Raw genomic sequence first — 19,464 nt, forward strand, 5'->3', positions numbered from 1 at the left:
GGTGGGTGTGTGTGGAGACCATTTGGGAATGCTGTCTTACTTTTGTCTGGGAACAGTCTTATTTCTCCTGACAGTGGTGACGTCTTCCCATCACAGAAGCTGAGCTACAGTCTTGGAATCCAGACTTGTCTTGTCCTCTCTTGTGGGCAGCAAGGTCTCCTGCTTGGCTGGCTTCCACTTCCAGAATGCTGGGCCATAACACACTAATCCTCCAGAAAGAGCAGTGCATGCTTATTGGAAGAACTCAAATGTACACATCTGAATGAACACTGCAGACACTGTGAATATACAGTTACCTCACATGTTGCAATAGTTGTTTGATTTGGGAACTGAAATATTGAAATGAACTGAAATATTCTCTTATACTTTACGATGCTCTACAAACGCTTTGCTCTCTTATACTAAGTCACAGGGGATAATTGGTGGTCATTGAAGTGGATGGCACCACCTAAATGAAAACCTTAAGGGATAATTTTTGTAAGAAAATCTGATACAAGTCTAACATTAACTATATTCATACAGTAGAGATCATCTGCATGAACACCAACAACGAGTAAACTCATCACGATTACTGCTGAACACAGTCAGTGTCATATCAGCATAGCTCAGGGGCCATAAACCTCGGTTCCCATATGTGATTTCAGTTAGGAATGTCTGTTTCTGTGTCTGGTGGTTTTTATTGTTGTCATTTTCCTTTCTTCTTAATAAACATGTAATTTTCACTGTGATTGATGTTTTTATGGCTGTTATTACATTCCCGCTTTCCTTGTTGCTGTGTCCGATGGCTAAACCAGTCGGTCCTCTCATCCCCGTGGTCCCCATAAAAGTGACAGGGCTGAAGACCCTGTTCTACCAAAAAAAGTTCCTCTCTGTGTTTCCTGCTGTAATTCCCATTACTGCCCTGGACTCCAGGAGCTCACATCCCAAAAACCTGTTCACTCTTCCCCATCCTCCCCCACCTCCTGTTCTTCCCTTCTTTAACACATGAAAACTCTATTGTGTACCATTCAAAACAATGACTACAACGTTTGTACCTAAGATATGAGGGACATACTTGAGTCTAGACTGAGGAAGTGATGTAACAGACATATCTCCACTCTGGTCAGTCAGCTGCATACTTTAATCCTTGGCTACATGGTGAAAATTGGAGAACAGGTTACAGCCGCTACCATTTGAGCTTGTCATTGCAAAGCTTCATTCACACATTTGATCCTCTGTCCTTGTATTCGGCAAACATCTAAATTCCCTTTTCATCTTTCACTGGTTGCTAAAATGATACAGCAGTCAAACCTTGCAAGTGTATTTTCCTTTATTTTTGCCAAACTGACTGGCAGAACCCACTACTTAGGAGCTGACATTATGAATTGCATTTGATTTATGTTACACATACATTTTTCTAATAAAGAAATAATTACAGTTTGGCTCCTTGCTTAGAGAAGATTTTACTAAAATTTTTAGGATGCAGTGTGGTGACTGATCTCCTTCTCACTTCAGCAGAGTCCTAATGACTTGTTCATTCCTTTAGTAGCTCAAGGGTCACGTTTCACTGTAAGTTCCATGAACCACATTTTCAAACAAATCCTATTTTCATGGACTGTCTTATGACGTGATAACATCAGAATAATGTTACCTTTGGGGATGTGTGACAGACACAGTGACTCCTCTGAGAAAGCCACAGCTTTAAACATGAAATACCAGTAGCTGTGAGTGTCACCACAGAGGCATCATAATATCAGAGGTCACTACTCTGGTCTGATTTATGCTCACATTCACACCATTAGACATTAAATTCATGTAAATGTCAATCCAGGCCAGATATCTGTGATAGTGAGTGTTCAGTGAAAAGTTTTAGTGGCCTAACAAAAGTCTTGATGTGAAAAATCAGATAAAATGTGTGAGTGTTTGAGTGATAACTGCACATTAACTTTTTCATACTTCCATATCTGTTTAATTAAATACTGTCTAAAAATTTTGACTTGTACTATGTAACTCAAACTTTTTCTCACACTGGTGATAGAGACATCCACCCTATCAATGTGGTTCAAAGCCACATCTTTTGCATATGCAAATTACACAAACACTTCCTTCTCTCTCTAAGTCAAGGAAGCATTTAAAGACTGAACTTGTCAGTGATGTGCACCACTGTTCCTCAGTAGCTCAGCAGGACTGTGAACTCACCATGTTTTATCCACTGTGAGCTGGTCGTACTGATACTTGCACTGACTCTCAATGGTCAAGGTAAGCAGCATTTTTACATAATTTTTTCATCCAGGTTATAGAACACACATTAGACCACAGTACATGACAAACTCCATTCCACTCTGTGTTTCTTTGGTCAGTTTAGGTATATCTGTTAAGAACATCAACAAGATCAATGGTCATCGATTCGTTTTTTTCCAGTTCATACAGGGCAAATCTTTGGAGGCCATGAGGCTGTACCACATAGCAGGCCATACATGGTGCTTTTGGAGCAGCACACAGAGGATGGTGGTAAAAGTCACTGTGGTGGCTTCCTTCTGAATGAGGATTTTGTGATGACTGCAGCCCACTGCCAAGCCAAGTCAGTTTAACACACTTTATGTTTAAGTATTGGGAATTCTGGGGCTCCTGATGAGACCTCTTATCTCACAAAAAATAGATAAATTCAAGTCTCTTGATATTTTTATTTTGTGAATTCAATACACTGACCATACTACTACTGTTTTTTTTTATTATTTCAGGTCCTACACTGTTTTCCTTGGAGTTCATGACATGAATAAGGTTACTGGAATACAGCGTATATCTGTGAAAGATACATTTCCACAGAAAGACTACAATAAAATGGAACATAAACATGACATAATGCTTCTTAAGGTGAGAAAATCCTTATCATTAAAAGGCAAAGTTTTGCTTTCATCTGGTTTTGTTATTTCTAGGTTTCTCATCATGTTACTTGCAAATATTACTGTATTACTGTTGTTTGTAGTGTATACATTAGTATCACTGAACAATAGCTAAACAGGTGGACACTGCATAAATTTGATATTTCAGCCTCATGTTTGTTTTTTTGTTTTTTTCATCTCTCTCTGTTCCTCCAGTTGAGCTCTAAGGCACATTTTAACAACAATGTGAGACCCATTGCTCTCGCAGGCCGAGGTGATGGCTCTCTGCCAAAATCATGTTCAGTCTCCGGCTGGGGAAGAAATGACAGGAACAAAAAACAGATGTCTTTGAAGCTCATGGAAGTCAATGTAACACTCATTGACAAAGAGTTCTGTACCATGGATAAGTTGTACTGCTCTGAGGGACAGACTGGGCCGGGTGAAGTATGTATATTTAAGTAACATTACATGGACAAACACACATTAGTCAACAATGATAATTAATTTACTGTTGTTGAAACACTGTACACTGTACTTCCAGGGAGACTCTGGTGGTCCATTGGTCTGTGAGGATGGAAAGGCGTACGGGGTGGTGTCCCACACCTTCAATCCAAAATCAGGACAACCTATACATTGCTACACTAAGATACCTGAGTATAGAGACTGGATCGACTCAGTAATGAAAACGGCATGAAAAATCTCTAATGCATGTAATACTTAATTGATCAGATCACAACATTGGAATTTACTTTTTTTTCCAATGAAATCACTGAAATACTTGTAACACCAGTGCTTCCAAGTCTGGGCTTTCTTGCTTTCGATAATTCATTTTCTTTACTTTGATGATTTCAAATGATATAATTTTTTATTTGGAATGTTCAGTCAAAAGATTGAAAATGTATGAAACGCATTTACACACACTTCGCTGCTTGAACATGAATTAAACCCACAAATAAGACAACACTGCCTCCTTGTGAAGTGTATTGATGCAACAAGGGTCACTGTTCACTTGATAAAGTCAGAGCTGAAAGTTTCTTCTCATTTATAAGTTCTAAACCTGATCAAGCCCACCTGTTGTTTAACAGAACCTGTAACTAGAGTTTTTAGCAACTGACAGAACAGCCAATGCGACGGTTGTACACTAACTTTGGCACTTTCTCATTGTACAAAAATGTTTTATGTCCAATGAGATTGTTTAGGAATTATTAAATAAGGCCACCTTCTTCTGTTACCAGTCCAAACATAGGCTAAATTTAAATAATAAATGATAATAAGATAAATAATAAATTTAAATAATGTTATGGAAGTAATACTATACTGCAAGAAGAATATGAATAAAAAATGAGGGAGGGCAATGATGAAGCTATTTATTTAAAGCCATATTTACTAAAATGATTTAAAAAAAATACAAATCAACAAATAATATCAGTCTGAATACTTGTGTTGACAACAAATATGAGGACAGAATAATCCTGCTACTAATGATGTTTGTCATCTGTGAGTGTTACATCAAAATTATACTTAAACGGCAGAAAATTTACAGCAAAGTCTGCTGTCAGCACCAAATGGTGCCGGGAGGTGGTGTCAGGATAAAGAGGTGTATCACACCAGGCTCATATCATCAATATAGAGAGGGACTAAGTGAAAACTAGATTACTCAGGCTAGTTTTCACAGAGAGAACCTTCTACTTAACGCTTCTGAGAGCTGCCACTCTGATTTTATTATATATATACATTAGTTATATCCATTCAAGCTCACTGGTAAGTTATTATTGGTGTTTCACATACGTCATCCAGGTAGTCAATTATCTGTACCTATAATATGAGATTTAATTGAAGTCCTTTACAGCCCTTGTACATGCAGCCTTTCCCATCATTAACCTCTTTAAACTTCTTTCCCCACTGATCTGTCAAACCCAGGCTGCACTCACATGCATGTTCCAGGAAATTTACAGCAGTAGAATTAGTTTTTACTTTTACAAAGTTGCCTGATGTTGCATGTCCAGTCATTCCCAACCACAGGGTTGAGTTGGACTGGTTTTTATTCTCATCATGTTCACTTCACCTCTCAGGCAGCTAGATGTCTCCAGCAGTTCAACCAGTAACAAGCTATCAGTACAGCAGCACTGAGAACACATGCTTCCATGGACTCAGACTGTCAGCTGCATGTTGCCTATGTCTATGTTGCTGTCAGTAATGTACAAGACATAACTTAATCTGCCACCTACTGACAAGTGCAATGTAGGAAGAACTCTGAGACAAAACACACAAAAAATTAAGAATTAAATTAAACAACATGTTAAATGAAAATGAACTGTGAAGATAACAAAGGACAATTATTTTTGCAGGTGAGATTATTTAGGATTTTCATTAACATTTTCATCAGGTTCTCTCTCTTCATTCACCCCTGTTGTACCTGCCATTCCAATAAGCTAATGTTCATACTTAAATGCCGTGGTCTTTGTAAGTGAAGACAGTTGCATGGGATCATTCTGTTTTCTGTACATATTTAATGGAAAATAAGACCTGAAAGAATGAGAGATAACCAAGTATATATAGGTGGTATACTGCTGTCAGCTCAGACTGAGGAAATGGTTCATGATATTATCTGTGCTTTGTCTTAATTACAAACAAGATAAACTGTACACAAACAGTTTAAACACATGTGAACAAGCAATAACCACATACACTAGACCCAGAGTAAACTGGGGTCAGAGACTGTTTTACAAAATATAAAGTTTAATTTACAATCAATCAAAATGTAGGAGACTTCAGTGAAATAATACCATGAGTGGAAGGCTTAAGGTACACATGAGAGAGGGGCCTTCTTTTCTATTTTCAGTGCCTTCACTATATTCTCATGTACAAAACTTCCCTGAATTCCTCCATTTAATAATCTCTTTATCACCTGGGCCACCATTAGTGATCAAGTTTTCCTTGTCTGTGTGGTGATAACTGAGGAAAGTACTATATCTGGATCTTCTCAAATAGTCAGCCATGCTTTCTTTTTTGTCATGGGTTAACATATACAGAACCCCAACGCTGAGTCAGACCACAGAACACCAGGAATGCAGGGACAGAAGTGGTTTATTGCCACAGCAACAATGCAACAGGTGGAAAAAGGTCTCGGGGAAAAGTCCAGGGCTGAGAGTCAGGTCGTGGTGCAGGGAGTGAGGTGAGAGCCCGGGAGGGAAGCCAGGAGGTTAACAGAGGCGGCTGGAGATCCACAGGAGCTGATGGAGCACCGGTGGAAAACTAGAACAAAATACAGACTGCGAGCAGACCAGGGTGATGAACAGGTGAGGATGAGTTAATAGATAGCAGCAGTGCCGGTGCCACGCCACGCCCCTGAGGAGAAAGCACACACACACCTACACACAGAGGGAGAGGGGAAGACTGGACAGAGACAAAAACCAGGGCAGGAACTGAGGAAGAGAAGGGGGACCTTAACATTTTTCTTCACATAACTAGAAACATAACGTGTCCCCCAACAAGTTGTACATGATACGATCTTCGTCTTGCAGAATTGTGTGGTCTGGAAATCCCTAAGGTTTGTGTTCAGCTTTCTCACAAAACAGAAAATGCTGTGTCCTCTTTTAGCTGTCTACAGTATGGCTGCAGATGTCTAGTTTGACTTCTTTAATTTGCAAAAACCCTTCAAACCAAGTATTGTAATGTGATTAAGTAAAAATATGAGATAGTATTAATACTATTTATAGTATTAATAGGGAAACAACTTTTTATTCCTCTGCATCTATCTGACAGCTGTTACTTTATAGCAGATTGGAATTTTTGTGTTCATCTTTCTTCCTTTAATATTTTTAATATTAAAGAACTTAATCTTAAATCAGTGAGACTGTCAGACCAAAGTCTGGACTCGCTTGCTTTAGAAAGATTTTCTAAAAAAAAAAAAAAAAAAAATGCTTTACTTTGATGATACCAAATTCTACAATTTTTTGTTTGGAAAGTTCACTTAAAAGCCAATTATGACACACAAGTCAAGTGTGATGTAAAATCAAATATTCAGCTGTAGACTTAATGCTGTTTAACAGGTGTAATATTTAGACATATATACTATGTTCTTAAATGAAATATTATGCATTAAAAACATCACTGATTTGTGCATTTTCTTTTAAACTAGTCAAAGTCAAAGCCAGCTTTATTGTCAATTCTGCCATATGTATGCACATACAGAGGATTGGATTTTTCTCTTAGACCCACTGTGCCTCAAGGTAAACATAAAAGTAGAAAAAAAAATATAAAAAAATATTTAGAGAGAAATAATAAAAAAAAATAAATAAAAAATAAAAATAAACATATCTACAATACAACAACAGGTCAATAAATATAAGACTACGGCACATAACAGGTTAAAGTCACAAGGCGTGTTGTGCAAACGGAGCAGTCAAATGCTGTGTAAAGTGGCTGGTGCCCCTGAGTTTGTGTGTATGTGTGTGTGTTTGGGGTGGGGGGGATGAACAGTATCCAAAGGGGGAACTGGGAGCTCAGAGTCCAGAGTTGGTGTGTGCAGGGGGGAGAGGGGAAGAGCAGGGAGGTAGTTGAGCTTCCTGACAGCGTGGTGGATGAAGCTGTCTTTGAGTCTGCTGGTCCTGGCCCGGACACAGTAAAAAAAATGCTGCAGTCTGCTGATTGATCTTTTTTTTTTTACTTTCAACAGCATCTTGATGACTTATTATATTCAAAGTTGTGTGTGTTACCATAGAGGTATGAATATATTGCTACATGTGGTGTATGTGAACTAAACAAACTAAATAAATATTATCTAAAGAATTTAGACTTATTTTATGAAAATCTAACATTTCTCATAATCTGGAGGTGATAGAGGCCCCTCCTTATGACTGTGGTTCAAAGCCAAAATGTGTAATCAGGCAAACACGTCCTTCTCTCGGAAGCATTTAAAGACTGAACTTGTCAGTGATGTGTACCACTGTTCCTCAGTAGCTCAGCTGGACTGTGAACTCACCATGTTTATCCACTGTGAACTGGTCGTATTGATACTGGCACTGACTCTTGATGGTCAAGGTAAGTTTAGGTTTTATGACATCATGTGCATCATGTGCACAGGGTATTATAACATGTTATTTTTTCTTATGTATATATATTTTCATTTATTTAGCTTCTGCAGTTTACGGAGGACATGAGGCTGTGGCACATAGCAGGCCATACATGGTGCTGTTGGAGCGGCACATGCAGAATGGTGAAACATCTTACTGTGATGGCTTCCTTCTGACTGAGGATTTTGTGATGACTGCAGCGCACTGCCAAGCCAAGTCAGTTTAACACACTTTATATTTATCTATTGGGAATTCATGGCCTCTGATAAGATTTCATGTTTCAATAAAAAACTAGATTCATGCACTTAGACTGACAAATACACTTCATGACTCCTTTATGATGTGACATATATGACATAATTTCAAGTCTCATAATGTTTTCATTGTGTGAATACAATGCTCTGACCAACTAACTAATATGTTTACTTCAAGATAACGTTTTTACATTTATTTTTGTCATTTCAGGTCCTTCACAGCGTTACTAGGTGTTCACAATGTCCGTAACAGTAATGGAATACAGCGTATATATGTGAAAGATACGTTTCCACATAAAGACTACAGTGCAACTGAATTAATAAATGACATAATGATTCTTAAGGTAATATAAAAAATAATTACATTTAAAATCATTGTACTTGTAGTAGTGAACTGTAGTGAATCAAACTATGTAATACATTTCTGAACAAATTGAAATCCATGATTTGATATAAATATCTATCTCCTCAGCTTCAATTTTTTTTTCATCTCTCTCTGTTCCTCCAGTTGAGCTCTAAGGCAAATTTCAGCAACAATGTGAGACCCATTGCTCTCGCAGACCGAGGTGATGGCTCTCTGCCAAAATCATGTTCAGTCTCTGGCTGGGGAAGAAATGACAGAAACTCAAAATATATGTCTTTGAAACTCATGGAAGTCAGTGTAACACTCACTGACAATGAGCTGTGTCGTGGGAAAAAGATTTACTGCTCTGAGGGAGAGGCTGGACCGGGTGAGGTCTGTACATTTATGATATTACATTATATAACATGACATGGACAAACACACACACACACTTTGGTCAATGTTGTTGAAGCAATCACTGCAGACTGTGTATGTACTTCCAGGGAGACGCTGGTGGTCCATTGGTCTGTGAAGATGGAAAGGCATATGGGGTGGTGTCCCACACCTTTAATAAAGCATCAGGTGGACCACCTATATATGCCTACACTAAGATACCTGAGGATGGCAATCAATTGGATGATGGAACCTAATGTTTGTATTCTTAATATTTTAGAGTTGATGATTGAATTAATATCACAACTGATCCTAAATCAGTGACACTACAAGACAAAAGTCTGGACTTGTTTGCTTTGGATAGATTTAATAAAAATATGCTTTACTTTGATGATATTATATAATACAATCTTTTGTTTGGACAGTTCACGTAAAAAATTAAAGCACGATTTGATCGATTTAAGGAAATAAAATGTTTTGGTTTCTGCTGCAGTGGTTATAAACTTTAGGTTCATGTTAGTAAATTAGAAATTTAAACCAAGTATATTTTCAAGGACGGATTTAAACAAGCCAAACATGACACACATGTTGAGTGTGGTGTAAAATCTAAACTGTAACTGTATACTCAATGCTGTTTAACAGGTGTAATATCTATACATATATCCTAAAATGCTCCTAAATAAAACATAATACTTTAAATGCATCACTGTTTTGTGCATTTTGTTTTAGACTGGATCAAATGAGAACACAGGATCAATAAACTGTTGCTCTCTCATCACGTTCTCTCAGTGCCTCTGTACACGTGTTTGAACATGAATTGACTCACTAAAAAAGACAACACTGCCTCCCTGTGAACAAAGTGAATTGATGCAACAAGAAGAGGGTCACTGTTCACTTGTTGAAATCAGAGCTGAAAGTCTCTTCTCATTTATAAGCTCTAAATCTGCTGTGCCTGTTGTTTAACAGAACCTGTAACTGAAGAACAGCCAATGTTCAGGTTGGACACTAACACTGTCGTCACTGTCTAATTGTACAAACGTGTTTTATGTCCAATGAGATTGTTTAGACATTATTGAATAAGGCCACCTTCTTTTATTACCACTCCAAACATAGGCTAAATGTATTCTACATGACCAGGCATCTCATTTATGTCAAATGTCATAATTAATAATAAACTGTACTAAGATGCTAAATTTTCTATCAAAATAAAATGATTAAACACATTATGTGGTTCCAACGGAAACAGTGAGACATTTCACACTTAAATTAAATATGTGCATTCTCTTGTTTGCCCAATTGTTTGTGACCATTGAATAGTGGTTATTTATGTAGCTCACAAGAAAAGCCTTTTGATTTTACTTAGCGTCTGATTTATCCTGCAGCACATCAGGTGGTTTCCATTTTTAACATGACCATATTACTGACTGCATTATTAAATATAGTGTTAATGGATGCACATATTTATAAACATAATTACCCACCCTGATAAAGTGAAAACTCTTTTGGAAAAGTATTGTAGGTTAAAAAATAACTGATTTATGTGTATCCAGTTGAGTCTCCACTTTCAAATCCTCCAACATGATGTGACACTATTCAGACTGCAATGACACTAGTGATGTAGAAGAATTTTCATTTTAATCATTTTACTGGTAATACTCAGAAAAACTCAAGCCATCAGTAAAGCAGCACTGGGAAAACAGACTTGCACAGCTGAACATGGACTCAGACTGTAAACTGTGCGTTATCTCCTTCTAGTTTGCTTGCAGTAATGTATAACACATAGCTTATTCTGCCACTTAATGACACCTGATTTGTCTCACTTCATCAAATCAACACTTAAATGCTGATATTCTTCATTATGCTCCAAATTCAGAGTAGTGCTTCCCCCTCCAACCTCCTACAGTCTCAGCATCATATCAAATCACCATTACCTCCTGACTCATCATATCATATTCATTTTTAAGCTGAGCATTACACCACCAAACCTCCTGACATTTTGGATCCCCATTCAGCTTTTATCTCTTTGTACTCAATCTCATTTCACCCAATCCACTGATGCTCTACAACCCAAATTCATCTCTGCCCTACCTGCCATTTTAAAAAGCTAATTCTCATGTTTATACAGCGTGGTCTTTGTTAGTCTCCTGAACATATATAACTGGAAATAAGGCCTCAAATAAAGATAGATAACCAAGTATATAGGTGGTATACTGCTGTTTCATATCTCACACAGAGGAAATGGTTAATGATATTATCTGTGTTTCCTGTTAATTACAAACAAGATAGTGATGCAAGAGCAGTTCAAATGCATGTGAAGAAGCAATACCCCACATTCACAAGACCCAGAGAAAACCTGAAGTCAGACTGTTTTTTAAAAACCAAATGTAAAGATTTAATTTAGGCCAAAGAAAGGGGATGCATTAAAGAATTACAAAAAATAAAAAACGAATCAATGTGGGTCTACACTGGAGCCTCTGGATAGTTGGTGTGGAATTCTGCCAGAAACAAGAGATTTATCTTTTTACTTATATCAGGACACATCATCTTAAGTGTTCTTATTGTACCCTGTGACTCTAACCTCCTGCTCTGAATCTGACATTTGTCATATAACTGTCTCAGAGCCTCAGATGTTTTTATCACAGGGATGACGTCCCACAGCCTTGACATATGTGCATTTATAACAAGGTCCTGTTTCTCCAAATCTCTTCTGCAGTAAATCAGTTGCATCATCATAATTACTGTTTGTTATAGTGAGTGTTGCTACTGGCTTTGCAGCAGTGTCAGTCAGTTTTTCAGATATGTGAATTTCTTCCTCCAGTAAAGAGCATTATCGCTGTAAATAGCAGTTTTTACTGGGTCCTGAACACCTGCCATGAACTCACTTTACTATAAATGTCTCAATCATCAACTTTGGTAGGAGTGTTATCATGCTGAGATCTGACAGAGTCAGCACATATACATTATTACACAGTAGCTATCTAACTTCAGCGTTTCCAACTGCAGCCACCTAGTGGATAGAGAAACAATACTAAAACAAGACTGACCAAAATATTATTTTACTGTAATGTGGGATCATAAAAAGTCTGACAATTGATCTTCTTTTCCTTTCACCATGGTAATGACTTTATCACTTCTTTGGTAGTTAAGATGTTACATTTCATGCCCTCTGGCAGTGATAGAGACATCCCTTCTTGTGAATGTGGTTCAAAGCCACATCTTTTGCATATGCAAATTACACAAACACTTCCTTCTCTCTCTAAGTCAAGGAAGCATTTAAAGACTGAACTTGTCAGTGATGTGCACCACTGTTCCTCAGTAGCTCAGCTGGACTGTGAACTCACCATGTTTTTCCACTGTGAACTGGTCGTACTGATACTTGCACTGACTCTCAATGGTCAAGGTAAGTTTAGGTTTTATGACACTTAAGGATATTAAGTTTTAAATCACAGTGTTAGTGCTAAAACTAAACTAAACTCTCTCTATCTCCATTTACATTTATTTATCTATTCATAAATATTATACATTTTCCCCAGTTCATACAGGGCAAATCTATGGAGGCCATGAGGCTAAGGCACATAGCAGGCCATACATGGTGTTGTTGGAGCAGCACACAGAGGATGGTGGTAAAAAACACTGTGATGGCTTCCTTCTGACTGAGGATTTTGTGATGACTGCAGCCCACTGCCAAGCCAAGTCAGTTTAACACAATTTGAATTTAAGTATTGGGAATTCATGAGCCCCTGATAAGACTTCTTATCTCAATAAAAACCTAGATTCACGCACAGAGACAAATATACTTCATAACTGCTTCATGAGAAGTGACATAAATTTGAGACTCTTAATATTTTTATATTTTCTAAATGCAATGTTCTGACCAACAAACAAATATGTTTACTAACAGATAAAGTTTTTACATTTATTTTTGTCATTTCAGGTCTTACACAGCGTTACTAGGAGTTCACAATGTCCGTGACAGTAATGGAATACAGCGTATATCTGTGAAAGATACGTTTCCACATAAAGACTACAATGAAACTGAATTAATAAATGACATAATGATTCTTAAGGTGAGAAAATCCTTGTTGTCAGTAGCAATTTTTTGTGTGTATTTTTACAAATGCTCCAATGAATGTATTAATAAAATGGAGGCCTAGAATACTGGATGTCTGCAAATCACTTAATAATAAGTGAACTAGAAATGTGTTAGACAACAGGCAAATGTGAGCAGTGGAGAAATCTGAGTTGATGGTGACAATGTTAATGTATTTTGTTTTGTTTTGTTTTTTGTTTTTTCATCTCTCTCTCTGTTCCTCCAGTTGAGCTCTAAGGCAAATGTCAGCAACACTGTGAGACCCATTGCTCTCGCAGACCAAGGTAATGGCTCTCTGCCAAAATCATGTTCAGTCTCTGGCTGGGGAAGAAATGACAGAAACTCAAAATATATGTCTTTGAAACTCATGGAAGTCAGTGTAACACTCACTGACAATGAGCTGTGTCGTGGGAAAAAGATTTACTGCTCTGAGGGAGAGGCTGGACCGGGTGAGGTACGTACATTTATGATATCACATTATATAAAATAACATGGACAAACACACACATTTTGGTCAACATTGTTGTTGAAGCAATCACTGCACATTGTGTATGTACTTCCAGGGAGACTCTGGTGGTCCGTTAGTCTGTGAAGATGGAAAGGCGTACGGGGTGGTGTCTTCCTCACACAAAACAAACCCAGATGGCCCGTATGTCTACTCCTACACTAAGATACCTGAGAAAATGGACTGGATTAAACAGATTATTGGACATAATGGAAAGTTCTAATGTATCAGATCACAACATTTGAATTTCAGGTTAGTTAGCTAGTATCTCTTCTGATTCCATTATCACAGAGACCGCTAAATTGCTTGTTTGCTTGTTTTGCACAACTTTAATCAAAATATGCTTTGCACGATCTGTACAAGCTCCTCCCTGCCCAGTGTCAGCTGGGATAGACTCCAGCATCCCCGTGACTCTTAATGGATAAGCGGTATAGCTAATGGATGGATGCTTTGCTTTAATGATATCTTTAAAAAAAAATTTTTTTTTACTTGCTGCTGCTGCAGTGGGTGCATATCTGTCAGTAAACTTTAGGTTATTGTAAGGAAATTAGACATTTGTGAGTTTTCAAGCATGAATTTAAACAAACCAATCATGACACATACTGTAAATCTAGTTCACAGTGTTCTCTCAGTACCTCTGTACACTCCTCTTGTACAAGCACATTTTGGTTTCAATTCTGAGATTGTTTAAGTGTTAAAAAGTTCACTTTGCTTTATTACCACTCTATATTTAGCTGGAACATGCTTAATCCCAATGAATGTAATATGAGGCTGCAATGAAACAAATACATCATAATGTATTATCAGTATATTTGTACCGAGAAAAATGTGAGGACAGAATCATCCTGCTGTTGGTCATTAATGGTGTTTGTCATCTGTATTAGTGTCACATGAAATTTATACTTATACAGAAACAACTGAAGCAAGGTCTGCTGCCAACACCAAGAGGTGTGTATCAGGAGAGACAGGTGGTGTCAGGATAACACAGGTGTAGCACACACTTTCTCAGATGAGAACACAGGATCATCTGAACTTGTTTTGTTCCATCTTTTTAAACAATAAACTGTTGCTCTCTCATCACGTTCTCTTAGTGCCTCTGTACACTTTTTTGAACAACAATTGACTCACTAAAAAAGACAACACTGCCTCCCTGTGAACAAAGTGTGTTGATGCAACAAGAAGAGGGTCACTGATTACTTGTTGAAGTCACAGCTGAATGTCTTATCTAATTCATAAGCTCTAAACCTGATCAAGTCTGCCTGTTGCCTACCTGAGAATGTATCTGCAGTTTTTAGCAACATCTAACAGAACAGCCAATGTTGGGCACCAAGTTATACAAACACATTTTATGTCCAATGAGATTGTTTAGGCATGATTAAATAAGGTCACCTTCTTTCATTACCTCTTCTGGAATGTCTGGAATGGCCTGCTTAGCCGGATAAGTGGAAGATAATGCTATGCTATGCTATTATTAAATATGTGCATATATTGTTAATGGATGCATGTATGTGTGTCAAGATGTAGTTGCTATAATGAAAGCTGGCCTCAAAACTTTAACCACTGGTTTTAGATGTTTTTTCAGTCTTGCTGTGTCTAAGTTTGCATCCTTTGGCTTTCACACTTGATGTTTTGAGTTCATAAGTGTGTCCACAATGACAACTATGGAGAAATGCAATGCAGTGTAAGTACCCAGATAGTGTGCTCATAACAGTCAAAAGTGTGGACGATGTTCCAAGATGGCGCCACAGATGGCTGCCTCAGTGTGTTGGTACGCGCTGTTTTGTTATTTTGTTTGTTAATTCAGTGTTGGGTGTAAGTACCGTAGTTGCTCTTTCACTAGAGGAGAGCTCATGGACATCAGGGCCACTACCCCTGTGGATTTATTACCCACTTTCATCACTACATCTGTGGAATTATTGGACATTCTGGTTAAAGGTGCCCTCACCTTTGCACACACAGTGAAACGGTGGAGGAGAGGGAAACGCTTGTGCATTTCCACCAATATGGAAATCGTACACCATTACCTGGAATATTTCCCTCTAACGTGTGGTCACTCAGCAACAAAGTGGATTAACTCCAGCTGCTGGTGGGGAAAAACAGAGACCTTTCTTCATCTTCTGTTTTGTGCTTTACTGAAATTTGGCTGTGTGGACCATGGATGTATTATGAGAGCTGGATACCGGATCAAAAATGGCAGCCACTCAGTCCTATCAGAGTTCCTCGCCTGGCAGATACGCTAAAATATGTTTCTGGCTTCTGGCTTGGTTTACTTCTGCATTATGGGGCCCACTGAATATGCGTGGTACTGTTACCCATCATGCCTCTGGGTTACAGGAACCCAAACCGCTTCCTGGCCTCAGCGCGGCTTGTTCGTGAGTGCTATGCTAGCGGACTTCATGGATGTATAATAAAACTTAAACAGGGCTAGTCTGACTTTAAACCATGGATGTTTTGTGCAAATGACAACAGCAACCAACAGTGAAGATAATGATCCATAAAGTAAGATAGCATTAAACGCTGAAATTGTTAATATTGTGATTAATTCTTGTTGAGCAGTAATTTAAATTATACATACATTATACAGCTACAACCTGGCTGGTAAAGTTATTGATAAGATTTTACAAATATTTTTTTAACGATGCAGTGCTAGTTAATACTTTATTTCCCGTGTTATTACACTTCTGTCTATTGTTTCACTGTTATCCACAGCTTCATTCAGGATAAATAAATTAGATTAAATATTATTCATGTAGTTGTTTAGTTCAAGACACTTGTATTAATAATTGTATTTAATATTGTAAAAATAAAAATAAGTGCAAATATCTGAGGGTGAAGCTCTTTAATTTGTGAACAAACTAGACATGAGCCACATGTAATGTGTAATAACCGAGCTAATGAGCATGCTGCTGTAACATATATGTAAACTGTAGTTGTGACATCATACATCAGCCTCTATGAGGACTGCTGTACACCAACACGCACCAGGGTGAGTTACAACAATGACAAACCCTGGTTCACAGCCAAAATCAGACAGCTAATGGAGGCGGAGAAAGAGGAGGCGTTCAGGAGTTGGGACAGAGACAGGTTGAGGGAATAAGATAAGATGAGGTAATCCTTTATTAGTCCCACAATGGGGAAATTTACATGGTTTCAGCAGCATCAAAGATCAAACAGATAAAAAGAAAGGTATAAAAAAGGCATAAATACAAGTAAAAGACAATATATAAACAAGATAATATTATAAATATGAACATAAGAACAGTATAAACAGGACAATGTAATAAAAATATGAACAAAGGAGCAATATACACAGGACTTTATACATAGAGACAGACTGAACTAAATACAGATATTGTATTTATATACATATACATCAACAACCTGCCAGTAGAGATAGTGGACAGTTTCAGATACCTCTGTGTTACTCTGGACAATAAATTAAATACTAACCAACACACCACAGACATCCATAAATGCTGGCAGCAGCGACTCCATTTCATCTGTACACTCAGGTCCCACTTAGTCAAACCCCACCTTCTGCTTCTTCTGTATCGCAGCATTATTGAATTCATCCTTTAGAACTGTGCCATCTGCTATTTCACCATGTTCCCCCAGTAACAATAACAGGCTTCTGAAAATCACTCATATATGCTCCAAAATAAGCCCTTGTTGACACTGCCACCACTCACAAGGCACAGATCATAGCACACTGCCACCCTCTATACTCACACTCCTCCCCTCCAGTATCAGATACAAATAACCTGCAAAAAAACACATTTTGGGAAAAGTTCATCTGCCATCAGAGCTTTAAATAATCTCAGTAGGAGTGTTGTGTTGTTTTCTTGTCTGCATAAATTGGTTTGTGTTTTTCTGTGTTGAATGTTATTTGTTAAATATGCGTACAGACTGAAAACAAATTTGATTCTGATTCTGAATTTGAATCTGAATTTCCTGGGATCGGTCTTAATTTCACCTTCCTCCAAGTTTCCAGCCTTGCCACCGGAAAAACCTCAGTATACCTCTCCCCATATTTACACATACCTCCTTGTCCATTGTTGCCTCTCCTTTTTTCACCAACTTAATTACATCATCCCACAAGATAGCTCCTGCCTTCATTGAGAAATTACATAAACTTCTGACTAGCCCACAGTTCTTCTCACCAGGACCATCTCTTTGTCACAGAGTCAGGAAAGGTCATGACACACTTTTAGTTTCATCAACATTTTCATCAGGTTCTCTCTCTCTTCATTCACCCCTGTTGTACCTGCCATTCCAATAAGCTAAAGTTCATACTTAAATGCTGTGGTCTTTGTAAGTGAAGACAGTTGCACGGGAACATTGTGTTTCCTGGACATATGTAATGGAAAATAAGACCTCAAAGAATGAGAGATAACCAAGTATATATAGGTGATAAACTGCTGTCTCACAGCTCACACAGAGGAAATGGTTCATGATATTATCTATGCTTCTTGTTAATTACAAACAAGATAAACAGTATAAGAGCAGTTCTAACATGTGAACAAATAATAACTTTCAACTAAATAATACCATAGTAATACTTGGCATGCATATTTTTTACTTAAGTAATGTTTGGAATGTAGGACTTTTCTGTAATTTAGCATTTTAAAACTGTGTTATTGCTACTTTTACTTTAGTATATATGTTATTTGTCCTCTGACCTGGTAAGGAGGCTTGAAAGAAGATAGAATTGAGGCTGATGCCAAGAATTTCCTTAGATGTGCTGAGTCTGACTGTTTTCTATGAAGACAGAGACCTGGTACAACTCATTGGAGCAACTCCTGAACTGGAATTTACTCACCATGGTTACTATAATAAACACATGGTTAAGATTATGGAAGGTTTGTGGTTCGGTTATGTTTAGGAAAAGATGTGGGTTGGGTTAAAATAGGTAGCCTGCTCCCTTAAGGTTAGAGGACCTTCGTTGTCATGGTTACAATGATAGAAATTATGATTCTGACAGTGTAATAGTTATGGTTAATAGAAAGAAAAATGACTATTGTTTTTAAATAAATAGTGATCTCCTGTGTCAAAGATATGGTGGTTGTTTGTACTAAGGAGCCATTTTCTCTGGAATCATCTACAGGAGTATTAAGTATAGTACATTTCTCTAAGTGTCTGTGCCACACCTACATTCATCATATATTGTAATTGTCTCAGAGCCTTGGTATCAGATGATTTTAAAACAGGGCTAATGTCCAGCAGTCATGACATAAAATATGTGCATATATACTCAGGGCCTCAATTCCACATTTGTTCTTAAGTAAATGAATTGCTGCTGAAAAGCTGAACTGCTATCTGTTATAGTGAGTGCTGCTACTGACTTTGCAGTGGTGTCACTATGTGAATTTCTTTCTCTTGGAAAGAGCATTATTATTGGAAAACACCTGCCATAAATGTCTCAAGCATCAACTTTGGCAGGAGTGTTATCATATTGATGGCTTAAAGAATCAGCACATTTTTGTAACACAGCAGCTATCTGGTTCTGCAGCCTGTTGAAAAATTCCGAAATTATTTGGTGAATACAGAAATGATTTTTGTTTGGATTCTTTTTTAACAAAGAGAAAATTTGAAATAGAAATAGAAAATGCTGTGGTCATAAAATAAATACTCTGCTGATTGATCTTCCTTTCCCTTCAACAGCAGTTGTCACATTTCATGTTTTATTTTATTTTTTTTATGGAGGAGGAGGTGATAGAGACCCCTCCTTATGAATGTGGTTCAAAGCCAAAATGTGTAATTAGGCAAACACTTCCTTCACTCTCTAAGTCAAGGACAAGTCAAGGTACACCCTGGACAGATCACCAGTCCAATAATGCTACATGTGGTGTATGCAAACTAGACAAACTAAATAAATATTATCTAAAGGATTTAGACTTGTTTTATGAAAATCTAACATTTCTCATAATCTGGAGGCGATAGAGG

At 37.6% G+C, this 19,464-nt stretch overlaps 1 protein-coding gene across 13 annotated transcripts in view; it reads left to right on the plus strand.

The window, feature by feature from the left end:
- Positions 1–2,138: 2,138 nt before the first annotated feature.
- Positions 2,139–19,464, plus strand: part of LOC108895425 (granzyme B) — a 68,962-nt gene continuing 51,636 nt past the window's right edge. For 2 of the 13 annotated variants that reach the window (XM_051077486.1, XM_051077482.1), the window contains exons 1-5: positions 6,215–6,411; positions 12,243–12,326; positions 12,460–12,619; positions 12,861–12,993; positions 13,243–13,470. In XM_051077486.1, the coding sequence (XP_050933443.1) occupies positions 12,269–12,326; positions 12,460–12,619; positions 12,861–12,993; positions 13,243–13,470 (579 nt within the window). In that variant the 5' untranslated portion in view covers positions 6,215–6,411; positions 12,243–12,268. Of the gene's footprint in view, positions 2,239–2,400; positions 2,561–2,720; positions 2,854–6,173; positions 6,412–7,820; positions 7,905–7,998; positions 8,153–8,401; positions 8,535–8,698; positions 8,927–12,242; positions 12,327–12,459; positions 12,620–12,860; positions 12,994–13,242; positions 13,471–13,579; positions 14,599–19,464 lie in introns of those variants that run through there. The other 11 variants (XM_051077494.1, XM_051077489.1, XM_051077484.1 and 8 more) reach the window with 11 other exon arrangements.

This window comes from Lates calcarifer, linkage group LG17, assembly GCF_001640805.2.
Source record: "Lates calcarifer isolate ASB-BC8 linkage group LG17, TLL_Latcal_v3, whole genome shotgun sequence".
Lineage (NCBI taxonomy): Eukaryota > Metazoa > Chordata > Actinopteri > Centropomidae > Lates > Lates calcarifer.